This window comes from Acanthopagrus latus, chromosome 21, assembly GCF_904848185.1.
Source record: "Acanthopagrus latus isolate v.2019 chromosome 21, fAcaLat1.1, whole genome shotgun sequence".
Classification (NCBI taxonomy): Eukaryota; Metazoa; Chordata; class Actinopteri; order Spariformes; family Sparidae; genus Acanthopagrus; species Acanthopagrus latus.
Genome location: NC_051059.1, coordinates 9993110 through 10006171, shown reverse-complemented (window position 1 = coordinate 10006171; position 13062 = coordinate 9993110). Strand labels below are relative to the sequence as shown.

The following is a 13062-nucleotide window of genomic DNA, read 5'->3' as shown; positions in this document are numbered from 1 at the left end:
GATTACTGATCATCCAGTCAGCTAAGAAAGAGCTATAAATCTACTGCAGTTATTTGGTTTCAATCCTTCACAGTCACTGAGAGACCAGTAAAGGCACAAAGCTGCACAACATTTTCTCTTTGTAATCATCAGCGGATGTAAACTCATGTGCTGATAGCTGCTAAACTAATGAGGCAAAGTTTAGGTGATGGGTGAATATGGCTCTGCAGGATGACTCTCTGACCCTGTTATATCCAGGGATGACAAAAGATTTGCTTGTGATGAATAAAAAAAAAACCACAACTTTGAGTGAGACCAAAAGTTATTGTTTCCCGGTAGTTACCATATTGTTTCAAGGTTATCAGTTATTTCTATATTAGTAAAACAGAAAGTAAAATCAAGAGAAATTATCTCTCTGGAACATCTACAGCTCATTTCAAATGTCAAACAGTCTTGCATTTTGGAGGGTTCTTTTAAGAGGGCAGTCCGACTCTTTAACCTCAAACCTTTCAGTGCCTCCTCTGCTCCTGTTTTTGTGCGTCATCAGTTCCTAAGAACTCCCTTTTTTCCTGTTTGGATTGTTTTAGTGGAGTCTCCCATCATTTGAATCGAGGCTGTCACATACTGTTAAGCCACCCAAGACTAAAGTTAGATTTTTTGTTTATATAATAAGATTGAAACCTGTCATCTTGGGCCAGCAATGCAGTGGCAACCTGACACTTCCCTTGTGGCTGTTAGCTTTAAACTATCCACTGCCTCCATCTAGTGCCCATTGTGGTGTACTGTCATACTGGACTTGGAGGAAAATTAACGTGTCATCAATGTGTAATTAAGATTACTTCTGCTTTCTATTTATTTTTACAGTGCTAAAGGGTCCAGTAATTTACAAAACATAAAGTTAATATAATATTTTACAGGAAAGCTAAATTTATTGTATCAACATATAATTTGCTGCTGCAAAATCAGAATTCAGAAACGATAGAAGCTTTGCAATGTAGGGAGGGATTTAGTTTAAACCAGATAGCATATTTACTCAGCAGGCATTATACTGATCAATCTGATGACTTTATTCTTCTCTCAATCCAGAGCTCACATTTGAATCCAGTCTGCAGTCAGAGTCCAGTCTAGTCCACCAGCAGACAGAGGTGAGGGAGAATTTGACCATGTGTTGACATGACGGGCAGAACCTGTGACAGGCAGGAGGACCGAGGAGCCTCAGTGTGGCAGCTCCAACAGAAGGTGTGAGTGAGTAATTGATCCCAAGAAATCAAATTAGTATCGCTCTGGCCGTGTAGAGCAGATGATTCCCACACAAGAGTTTTTTATTCATATTGTTGGGGAATGAGACATGAACATTTAAACTGGCAACATATGGTATAATAATTACACTCTTATTATCCTCTCCAAGCTGTTTAGCTTTCAAAGTGTTTTGAGTACTCACTTGAGGAAAAGTGTTGGCAGATGAAACATGTTTATAGGGCTCGTTGAGGGTAATTAATAAATACATAGTACTTACATTAATTCTGTTTTTTTTTTTTGTCTTCGATGAAACAAAACAGTTAATGGATGTAATAGTTTACTGCTTAGAGCTCATTCAAAATGAAAAATATTGGATACTGAGGAATAATTCTGTAAATTAATTCAGTGTGTGGGAGTTAAATGCAGCTGCTCCTAGGGGGCCCACTCCCCCAGGGCCCCATAAAGCACGCATTCACTGCATGTCAGTTGCTTTTAGTAGCCTAATTTGAATGTTTTATCAGGTTATGAAACAATAGAAATGAAATACTGACGTCTCTATGTTACCTATATAAGCAGTGAGAAGATTGGCTATTTCTGCTATTCCTAATGTTTGCCACTGGGTCGGCCACCCCACAAAATAATAACATTATAAACAACAAACAGCTGTGTTTAAATTAAGTTTTAAGTATTATTTCACTCTCTTCAAAAACCGATGCATGTGCTAGCCAAATCAAGATCTTTATGATCAACAAAGGTCTTTGTAGCTGCTTTAACTAGTTGCACCACTGAAGTTCTGTGTTCACTCAAATGAAGAGTTTAACGAGACATTTTGGGAAATTTTACTTCATGTTGATAATTTGAAGAAGTGATCGATACCTGGTTAGCTTAGCTTTACACAAAGATCTGAAATTGGGAAACAGCCAGCATGGTTCTGTTGGAGCAAGTTTTATCTCTGTAAATGTTTAATCTATATAAGAAAATATGTTCAGTCTGAAACCACAAATTTATGGGGGGTTAAAATTTAAATTTAAAGCAGCATGGCGCAGCATGGCGACTTCCTGGAGTTTTACAATCCTGTTTTTGTACAGAAAAGACAAAGAAACAAATACAACATGCTAATTGTGAGATTTACAGGTGCTGGCCTGACAGGATACAACTATACAGCGCTAGGGTTGCATATTTTTTCCTGTTTCCAGTCTTTATGTCAAGCCAAGTATCTAATGGATGTAGCTATATAGGCTTTTAGTCTAAAATGTGCATTTAAAGGGCAAGATTTAAGGAATCCATCAATGTCAAACTGGGACTGCGTTCCTTCTCTGGACAGTTTCACAAACATTCACACCTGGGCTCATCTCGCCCTAGCAACCCAGGTGACGGGCAGTTGGGTCAACGACGGCTCTAATGACTCAGAAACTCAGAGCTCACACATGTCGAGGACAACTCAGTGAGGACACTCCCACACAAAGTTTAAAAGCCTGCAACTCCTCTCCAGCAAGTTAGAACTGAAGTAGCCTCTTGCACGAGAGGTGTTGAAGAAACTTAAACACGTCCAGTTGCCTATGATACAACACTAGGAATGTAAGATTTTTGGAAGAAAATGTTTTAAAATGATCCACAGAATGTGAATATGCAGCCCCTTTTTTCTCATCATGAGCTCTATGTATTTGTTGTAGAGTAATCTGTATACCTGCAGAGGTTACCATGCTTACAAGCAGTTCCTGTCCAAAAATCCTTTGCTTGCAGCGTAAACACCAACTCTCCCGTTATCCTCGACTGAACCACTAGATACACGGCTAACTGAGCTAACTGGCTAAGGGCAGCTACAGTTGATAGGCTGGTGATATGCTGCCCTTTATTCGTTTTGAGTACGATTCTGACACGTGGCCAATTCTTACATATTGTCCCCTAAAATATCAATTTTAGTGACATAAGTTTTGCCCCTGCAGGCTCTGTCCATCGACTCAGGATTGGTTGTCTTACAGAGTGTGTGGGAAAGTCATGGCGGCATATATATAGTACAGTATTGACAGATTAATCCTGATCCGTATAATCGATTGGATGATCGATTGAACCACCTGCAGCTCTGCATGTGCAGCCATGACACACACACGACATTGTTTATAGACCTGCAGCGGTGTTTCCCTAAACTGTGTCGTCACCACCCAGTCACGACTGGTGCGCGTAACGTGTAGATGCCATGATCATGTTCCTCCTCCTCCTCCTCCCCCTCCTGTTCCACCTCCTCTTCATCTCTCAGACACACTAGGGGTTTTCCCTTTACATGCCACGGCCATGCATTAAAAAGCTGAAGAGTCCTCCGTGCAGTGCGGCTTGCCAGCCCCATCCCCACCGCGAGTACTTGTGCACAGCACCATGCAAGCGGCGGCCAGTGGAGCAGCTGATAGCGACGCTACTGTAAACAGTAGCAGCAGCAGCAGCAGCACCGCAGACGTCGACGACAGCGACGGGGCAGGAGAGAGGATGGAGAGGACGGTGCCGAGCGATCAGCAGGACAGGACCAGCAACCAACACCAGCAGCAGCAGCAGCAGGAGCAGCAAACGTCCTCCTTATCGCCGTCCGCAGTGCTCGGTGAGTGTCGAGAGAAACGGTAAAAATGCGGGTGGTGGATATCATCATTTGGGGGGGGGGGTATGAAACTACAGTGCACAGACAATATGGTGCAGTCACAGATGCCTGATAGACTTCACTCCAGTGAGTGACTCACAGGGGGACTGAGGGGGGTCAGTCATCTGTCTTCCCTTCTCCCGCTACATAGTGGCGCATTCCGGCGGAGACAGGCCCGTGAAGAGTCAGACGTCAGTGGTCCACAGGTGCATGCAGGAGTCATGTGCAGCGGAGGTGCGTGATGTCCCGGCGGGCTGCCGTGCCACACTACACTCACAGGAGACTATAGATTGAGTTGCAGGCTCAGGTGTCATCTGTGTCCGTTTTGGCTCAGGTGTTGAAGTCTTGAAGATATTGGGGGTTTTTTTTTTTGGTTTTTTTTTACAGGGAAAATGTTTCAGTGGTGAGTAAGCAAATGTCTGCCTTCTGAGGTTAACTTAGTAACAGTGAATATTGGGGTTTTTGTTTTTTCACTGGGCGCCCTTATTGTCCACCGTCTTCTCTTGGGCCCCTGAAATGTTGATTTTTATGACCATTCAGCATCGCTGACAAAGAAGAGACTGGGCAGAGGTCTTGTCATCTAGATATGATTACATAAGCTGAACAATCTCAGCCTGAACAATGTTACTGCAGTAATTGCTTTGGTTTCAGTCTTGAGTTAACACCAACTAATCTTAATCTATTGTAGAAAATGAAATGTATTTGGTCGGGACAGGTGATAGGGATCCAAAATGTATTGAACTTTAAAGATCCCTGAAGGTGGATATACCACCATTGTTTATATGAGCAGCTAGTGGGATGGTGGGGTTTTGGTTGATTGGTTTGGTAGATGTCATTGATTGTTGGCAGTTGTCAGTTTAATGACACCTTTATATCTTCAGCAGAGAGTCATGATTTGGGTTAAATGTGACTGATTACCAAGCTCATTTGGGTGGTATTAGAACATAACTTTGAAAATCAGTAATCTCAGCCTATCTAAATCCATAATCAGTATTTATTGTTTAGTTATAGAAATTAAAACTCAAGACATATAACCGATGTTCACCATAAAGAGTGAGAATCGCAAAATCTGATTACAATATATACAGCATGTCCATGTCTCACAGCCTGAGGAAAGTAGCTGCTCTGTAGAGCCCAAACATACTAAAAGACACCTACCCCTGTTACAGTCTGGCAAAAGATGCAGAAATATCCAAAACCCCAGACCGCAGAGCAGCTTCTGTCCCCAGGCCGTGAGACTCCATCAATTCATCTTTTACATTCCACTCCACAAATAGTTTGTTTTTCTATTATGCTGTCTAAAGAGACTCGATCTTACTTTTAATTTACGAAGCTGGTGTTGTAATATGATATATAAATTACCCTTCACATATACCTTTAACATGGGCACCATTAGTCCAATGTAAAATAACCATATACTGGCAAAGGGCAGAACTCCTAGTAGGTAGAACAGTCAGTTCTGGAGTCAAAATTTCTAAAATAAGGATACACCTATGTTATAAAGTTGTGACTGTGCTAAGGTAAATTGACAGGTGAATCTGTTGGGAGTACTTGCATGTTTTGATAAAATTATAGTGAAAGACAACCAAAGGAAGAATTTAAAGATGTTTAATATAGAGTATACTGTAGTTCTTTGGCTTCTTTACGGCAGATGGACATTAAGTCTTCTCATCATACATGGTAATGCAGCTCTGAGTGGATAAATCGCTGCTCCCTGGCAGAGAGATTTGCATGTCAGATACATCTCCTGGTCATGTGGCCTTAATGAGCGATGACGACGTCAGCGACGATCATAGACGATCGCTCTGAAGTATTCAGAAACAGACAGCACATGTAAGACAAAGGAAAAGAGCGTACGGTGTCAGCGACTCGGCTTGTATTGCATCATTTGGCACAAACTTTGGCTTACACACAGTTCTGCTCTACTGCACAAGAAACATGATCAGCCTAGTATTATAGTAGCAGTTTATTAATTATCGCAGTCACTGGGTTGGCATATCTGTTCATAACACCACTATACAGAGAGACGACAGCAGCACTAAAGGCTCTCAATAAGAGGGATAAGTCGATGGTGCGATAATGCAGTTATGCTGCAGATGCGAGACCCTGATTAGAGACACATCCTGAGAGTGTCACGGTACAATTCAGTGAGCAATACAGAGATTGCTCAGTCACTGTTGTGCTTGCGTGAGACAGAGAGTGTGACTTTAGTGTGAGAACCAACGTGTGAAAGAAGAAAAAGCTTGATGACTTCAGAGCAAACACTGCACTGAGACAATGTAAGTAGGACGGCCTGTTGCTTTGTTGTAGAGACAGACTTGAAAAGCTAGTCTGCGGCTGGCTTGTTACACACCAGCCGCCAGTTCACAGATAATCTGTTTGTTTAGAGCTCACAGTATTTGCTCAAAGCCATATGACCAGTGCAGCACAGTCAACCTTCATGCTGGCTGAACAATAGTTTCAAGCATTTTCATCTTTTTCCCTCAAGTCTCCATGACGGAGCAGAAAATTGGAAGGACAAAGAATATGGTGGAGAACATCGTCAGTGATGAGTTATAGGGACAGACTAATATCTAACCTGTCATCTGTGTCCTTGATCACCCTGATGACAAAATATCACCATCTGCCTGCTCTCTCACACTCTCTATCAAGCCCTCATTCTCATTCACTTTAAACCTTATTAACCACAGTTTGACTCCTTCTCACCCTGCTTCCCCTCTTTTCCTTTTAGATAAATTGTTTGGGAAGCGCCTTCTGCAGGCCAGACACTACATTATGTCCCGGAAGTCCTGGCTCAAGATGGTGCCCACCGAAAACTGTGATATCCTGATGACATTCCCAGGTATGGTAAGCTCCAGCCTGTCCTCCCTGTACGTCCTGAGATGAATGCCTCACTGTGGGGGGACTAGCGCACCCTCATTAAATGTCTTTGGTGGGCAGCCAGCCACTCCGGACTTGAAGCAGTCTCTGGGGACAATTAGATCTCATCCATTTACTGTACCTGTATCCACAGACCAGCCCTGTCTGCAGTGTTTTGTAAGGAAGCTGCAGTGGTTGGCATGAAAATGTGAACTGGAAACATTTTATCAACTAACTTTGCAATTCGACTCAGACAGATTATATTCATACACATTCAGTGTACTCAACGTATCATGTTGCCTGCACGTTTTACAAAATAACTTAAAGGGTAACCCCGCCAACTTTACACTTTAAATTGTGTTTACAGGCTTTGGGGATTACTATATCCGTGAAAAAGAAGTATAAAGCCTCTTTTTGTTTCAGACAGAGGAAGCTTCATGTAATCTCATAAAATGCCTCCAGTGACCAATTTAGCCACAAGCAGTGGCTAAACTACATTGTGGTTAATGTAGACACAGGGTTTTCAAAAGAAACTGAGTGTGTTGAATAAAGAAAATGTGACATCTCTGGTTCAGTATCGATTTTGATCATTTGTTTTTCAACATCAATTGCAGGACTACAATGCTAGACCGGTGGACTGCCTTTCAAAACCTAGTGCCCACATAACCCACAATGCATCTTAGCTACTGAGTGACATCATTAGAAGAACTAGAAATGTATCAGATTACACGCAGTTTCCTCTGGAGCCACAGAAGGCTTTACACTTTCTCACATATGTAGCTGTGTAAAATGGATTGTCAAGCCCTATGGATAACTGCTCATAGAATAGAAATAATGTGAGCATTAACATGGACTCCAGCCATTTTTACCAACATTCAAATGCACAACCAAACAAACACACTTACATACACAATGTGGTAGATGACACTGAACATGAAAATACACATAAAGAACTTCCTTCCATTTCTCTTCCCCGTGGCTGTTCTGAGTACAAAGCTCTTGGGATTTTTGGGGAAGCGCTACGTTATTAGTCTGTTAAACCAGTTTATGTGACATTAAACCAACTGAGACTTCGGCTGTCCACAGTGCACACCAAAACTATCATTGCTGCTTCAGCTTGAACTGAAATTTCGATGGCTTTCATCATTTCCAGCTCAACTACTTTCATCTCTTCCATTACAGCAAATACTTTAACTACTTTGATGTCTTGCATTACAACTGACAGGTCAACTACTTTCAGTGCTTCAGTCTCTGTGCTTCAAGACTGTTTAACTTGTTTACAGTGTTGTAGCTGCACATTTCATTTTAAGCGAGAATTTTTTAATGTATCTTTTTCTTGTCGTCTGTCATCTGTAAACTAAATCAAAGAGTCAATGGCAGTGTCAGAAATCACCCACTCATTCACTGCTCTATACACACTGCATCTATAGGACTATATAGTGCGCTCATTGGGCAAATGAAAAACACTTTTGGACAGCACTTGGGCCATTTTTACACCTCCAGCTCAATGCGTGATGGTATATAATGCTTAGTTATTGACTGTTGGCTGTACACTACTTTTCACATGTATTGTGGGATACTTTGCATCACCTCTGTAGGGTATAATGATTCCCACTATACAGTCCCACAGCACTGCAAATTGACAAACTCAGTGTATAGTGCAATTTATAGTGATTAGCAAGTGTTTTTGGACACAGCCTGTTTATTATGATGAATGTGAAGAATTTACAAAACTGAGACTAAACAATGTAAAGCGTATGACCTTTCCACAGTTGTAGCCTGGGTAAAACCACAAAAAAAGAAACTGAGATATTGAGTAAGTCCACATTGTGGAGGAAGTAAAATTCAAATGTCACATTTTAAGCCAAGCCTGCAATTGTAATATTTTGTACAACCTGAAAGGTCAATATGGTGATGCTGAATCTTAATTCAGATAACCCTGCTGCATTTAATGACTCTATATGGAACAGAAGTGGAGCAATGTTGTAAAGCAAAACTGTAATTGGTAATCGTCAGATGTGTCAATCATCAAGTCAGTCTTCGACAAGTTCAATAATTTAAATGTTAAGACCACTGAATCCCGCAGTTCTACTGTAAAGCTTTGTTAGTTTTGTCAAATGAGTAAAACAAACCGTTTGTGTGATGATTTCCAGGACTCTTACAGTAAGCAGATCACTTCAAACCAACATTCTGGACATGTAAACACTGTAAATCACTGACATACATCTGGAAGGATCTAAAGTATCAATAATTTCCAATTTATTTTAGATATAAAATAGTGTCATGGGTGTAATCGTACAAAGGGCACACACACTGAGGAATTGAGACGCTATATGCTGCACACAGTTGGCTGAAACCACTGGAATCAGTCTGGGTTAATGCCCATCTCCTCAACCTATGGAATAATGTTGGTGATATACTGCATGTAGACAGGGATTTAATTGAATTGACCTTTTACCGCCATCACCGCTCTACTGCCTCTTGGCCGTTCTGTCAGGATGGTGAATAGTGAGCCTGTTCCGGCCTCTTTATGCGGCTGTAAATTCATCATTTCCTGCTTTCTGCAAACATGCCTGTGGATGTGTGGGGAATTAAAGTGAATGTAGACAAAGAAACTGTTGTCTGTCTGTCTGACATATGATGAAACTGTCAATTCTCCATCCAGATACAATCGATGACCACACTCTGCTGTGGCTCCTGAATCAGATCCGTGTTGGAATCCCACAAGTCAGCATTCAGGTTCGACAGCATAAGCACACCCAGACACACGCCTTCTTCATCACGACAACGTTCGAGAAGTAAGACTCCGAAATTCACACTTTGCTCTCTCTGTGTGTGTGCACGCATGTGTGGGCTGCTTCTGTCTTTGTTTGAACAATTCTGAGTGAGGACATTTTGCCAGGTCTGTACTTTTCCAACACTGAGAGCTGGTACTTGGTTAGAATAATGGATGGACATGGTTATAGAAATATTATTCCTACTGGCAACGTTTGACCTATTTATTACCAGGGCTGAACAATTAATTGAATTATTATCAATATTTTAGTATTGACTAGTGCAATATCTAAATTGCAGAAGATGCAATTTTTTGATTAAGGTCGAATGTGCCACAACAGACCACTTGAAATGAAGCATTTTGGTGTGACAGAGATTCTACATCCATAAAGCAATGTGCTGATTTGGTAGAGTTTAACATTTGAGGAGACAAGCTTATTCACTTTATTGCCTGGAGTTAGATGGGAAAGTTGAGATCACTCTCATGTTTGTCCATTAAACCATGAAATTAGAGGCAGGAATCACTTAGCTTAGCTTTGCATAAAATCAAATTTCTAATTTAGTACTCATAAATTTCAGCTTGCACGTCAGATTTCCCGTGGTAAACCACAGTCACCCAGACCTCAAAATCCAAGATGGCTGCTCCTCATTTCAACACAAAGTGAAACCTGTAGCATATACTTTTTATAGTAACCTTTGTCATATTTGTGTTTCATTAAATCAGTCATACACACAGTACTGTCCAACTTCTATCTTTGGACATATTGCCAAGGTGTTTGTACAGGCAAAATACTGCCGCATGCACTCAGAAAAGAGCAAACACCAGAAAGATATTCCTAGAGGCCGCCATCTTAAGCCCCATTCACACTGCTCTGCTCTGCCACAACGTCTGTGTGAAAGATACAGAGATGGAGAATGGGGACAGTTTCAAACCACCCCTGATCACCCACCAGAGGTAGTAACAAAGCTGTAGCAGAGGCAAGATGGTGTCTGTGTGAATGGAGAAGCTGGCGGCGTCGATCAGGGGTGTGTCTGTCTGATGATGTTCACAGTCGGACAGCTGAATAAATCCTTAACTCGTCTCTTTGTCACATTTCTGCCCGAAAAAAAACAACGCCTGTCCCCGGCAGCAGAGCCAGGCGGCTCCTGCAGTTGAATGGTGTTGATTATGTGACGCGATTCAGAGCAAAAACCTTCAACTCACTATGTCTTTGGCGCCTTCCACCATTGTGTTCTGTCAGCCCTTCCGGCCGAGACTTCAGTGAACTTTCCCCAAGAAAACAGGATCCCTTCCCATGAGTGACAGTCAGAAGGGGTCCTCTATTTACTGACGGCGATTGTGTAAAAATGTAATTTAGAGCAAAAAACGGAAATTGCATGATGGGTCAGGATCTCAGTCACAACACATTATAGCAGCATCCATATGATTATAAACAGTCAGCAGATACATGTTTGTATAAAGAGGTGAAGGCACGTTAAAAAACACGGATGTCATTGTCATGACACACCAGAGCGCTTTAAGCCAGCACTGTTTGGTTCAGTTTGAACAAACAGAGGCGACATAAAGGCGAGCCTTGTTTGCAGCAATAATGCAGAGTGTCTATGTGAAAAGGGCTTTACTTTAGTTTGCCAGCTTGATGTACTGGAACAACAGTCATCTTGGGTGTGGCTTAATGGAAGACGTCGTAAGCAGGCAGCTGGAGGAAGAACGCCTAGCTCGTTTCTTTACTTAAACGTGTTGTGTTCTTATGGGAGGTTATGTGTTATCTCCCAAAATGTGAACCTATTCATTTAAGCACACGTAAGCATTCAGACTTTGGAAACCACGGTGACAGTTATGAGTGACAGCTGTGTGAGTGTTACAGTTTGTGGTGTACTTACCCTCTGCACTTAATCCATCAAGCATCTGCAGTCAGTCCAGCCTCGACACGCAGGTTTTTAATCCTGCTGCTCATATTCCCCCTCTCTCTCCTGACCCTCAGCTTACTGCGCGGCGCAGAGCAGATGGGCATGCACAAGGCTGTCAAACCGCAGTTTGGCGGCGGGATGCGGCGCTTTTCCTGTGACGAGGACAACATCTATGAGAACATAGAGAGCGAGCTCTGCTTCTTTACCTCACAGGTTAGAAGTGAAAACAGTTGGCCATGTGAGCCGCATGTCAAGGTTGTGGGTACAACTTTGATGTGTTATCAAAGTGTAACTCCGCCAACTACGGCAGATGTTTAAAAGATAGTGTAAAGCTTTTTGTGGCTCCAGAGGAAGCTGCACATAATCTGATAAATTGCCTCCAGTGATGTCACTCAGCGAGCAGTCAGGTAATGCAGGCACCAGGTTCGGACAAGAAGAAGAATAGGTGGAATGAAGAGGCATTATCTCTGGTTCTGCTGTATAGATTTTGATCATTTGCTTTTAAATTGCACCTACATTACCCACAATGTAACATAGTCACTGAGAGAAATCACTAGAGGCAATTTATCACATGAAATGCAGCTTCATCTGGAGCCACAAAATGTTTTATACTAGTTTTTTTCAAATATGCAGTAGCACTCCCTGAGGCCAGAGTCGGAACCATCCTTAGAAGATTTTGTTGCTGTTATTTGCAGTTATATTTTAGGGATAAACATACACTTATACAATTATTATGATTAATCTTTTCTTCTCCCTCTAACTATGATCTTTTTTAGGAGCGTCAGAGCATCATAAAATACTGGCTGGACAATCTGCGAGCCAAACAGGGGGAGGTGCTTCACAACATTCACTTCCTGGAGGGACAGCCAATCAGTATGCTGTTTTTTTTTTACATTTTGACTCTTTTTAGTGCATGCATCTTTTTTCTGTTTCTCTTCCTTATCTAAATAGCATCTGTAATTTGTGCTGTGGATTTCATTTGACATTTGAAGAACTACATATGAACATTACATTCATCTGATCTGTCAAACATGGACTACATGTCACCTTAGATGCAATGTGTACGTTTCACGGTTCATGTACGTTTTGTGTTTCATGTGTCTCCTTCAGTTCCAGAGCTGGTGGCTCGGGGAGTTATCCATCAGATGTTTCCCCTCCATGAGCAGAGGATCCTCAACCAGCTGATGACATCTTGGGTCCAGGCTGTGTGTGAAAGGCAGCCTCTGGGTAGGAGAATATCCTCATTTTATTTTGAGGAACATTTGACAGGAGAGTAAACAGCAAATCAAGTCACATTCATTTATACCATAAATCATAAGACTTTGTTGTTAATGTAACTGAAACACGACGCTTCTTCTTCTTCCCAAAATTAGCTGTTTACACTTTTTTCTATCTTGCAGATGATATCTGTGACTACTTTGGAGTAAAGATCGGCATGTATTTCGCCTGGCTTGGTTTCTACACTAACTCCATGCTTTACCCTGCTGTCATCGGCTTTCTGCTCTGGATACTTGCAGAGGCTGACCAGGTGCTTGAACCCTCTTCTGCTTATAATGATATTACTGATCACCACTGTTTAACTGTCGAAATACATGTGTGCAGATGAGGATTTGTTCATCTACATATTATTTTAATTTTGATGACAGGAACATCAGGATTTTACCGCGGCTTTTCTA

General features: G+C 41.7%; 1 protein-coding gene across 14 annotated transcripts in view; it reads left to right on the top strand.

The window, feature by feature from the left end:
* The window catches only part of LOC119011385 (anoctamin-8-like), a 44381-nt gene that overhangs the window by 22967 nt on the left and 8352 nt on the right, over positions 1-13062 (top strand). For 9 of the 14 annotated variants that reach the window (XM_037084451.1, XM_037084459.1, XM_037084458.1 and 6 more), the window contains 8 exons: positions 1066-1218; positions 3476-3808; positions 6576-6686; positions 9369-9501; positions 11461-11599; positions 12163-12259; positions 12497-12613; positions 12787-12914. In XM_037084451.1, coding sequence (XP_036940346.1) covers positions 3592-3808; positions 6576-6686; positions 9369-9501; positions 11461-11599; positions 12163-12259; positions 12497-12613; positions 12787-12914 — 942 coding nt within the window. In that variant the 5' untranslated portion in view covers positions 1066-1218; positions 3476-3591. Of the gene's footprint in view, positions 1-1065; positions 1225-3475; positions 3809-3995; positions 4079-6575; positions 6692-9368; positions 9502-11460; positions 11600-12162; positions 12260-12496; positions 12614-12786; positions 12915-13062 lie in introns of those variants that run through there. The other 5 variants (XM_037084450.1, XM_037084460.1, XM_037084461.1 and 2 more) reach the window with 5 other exon arrangements.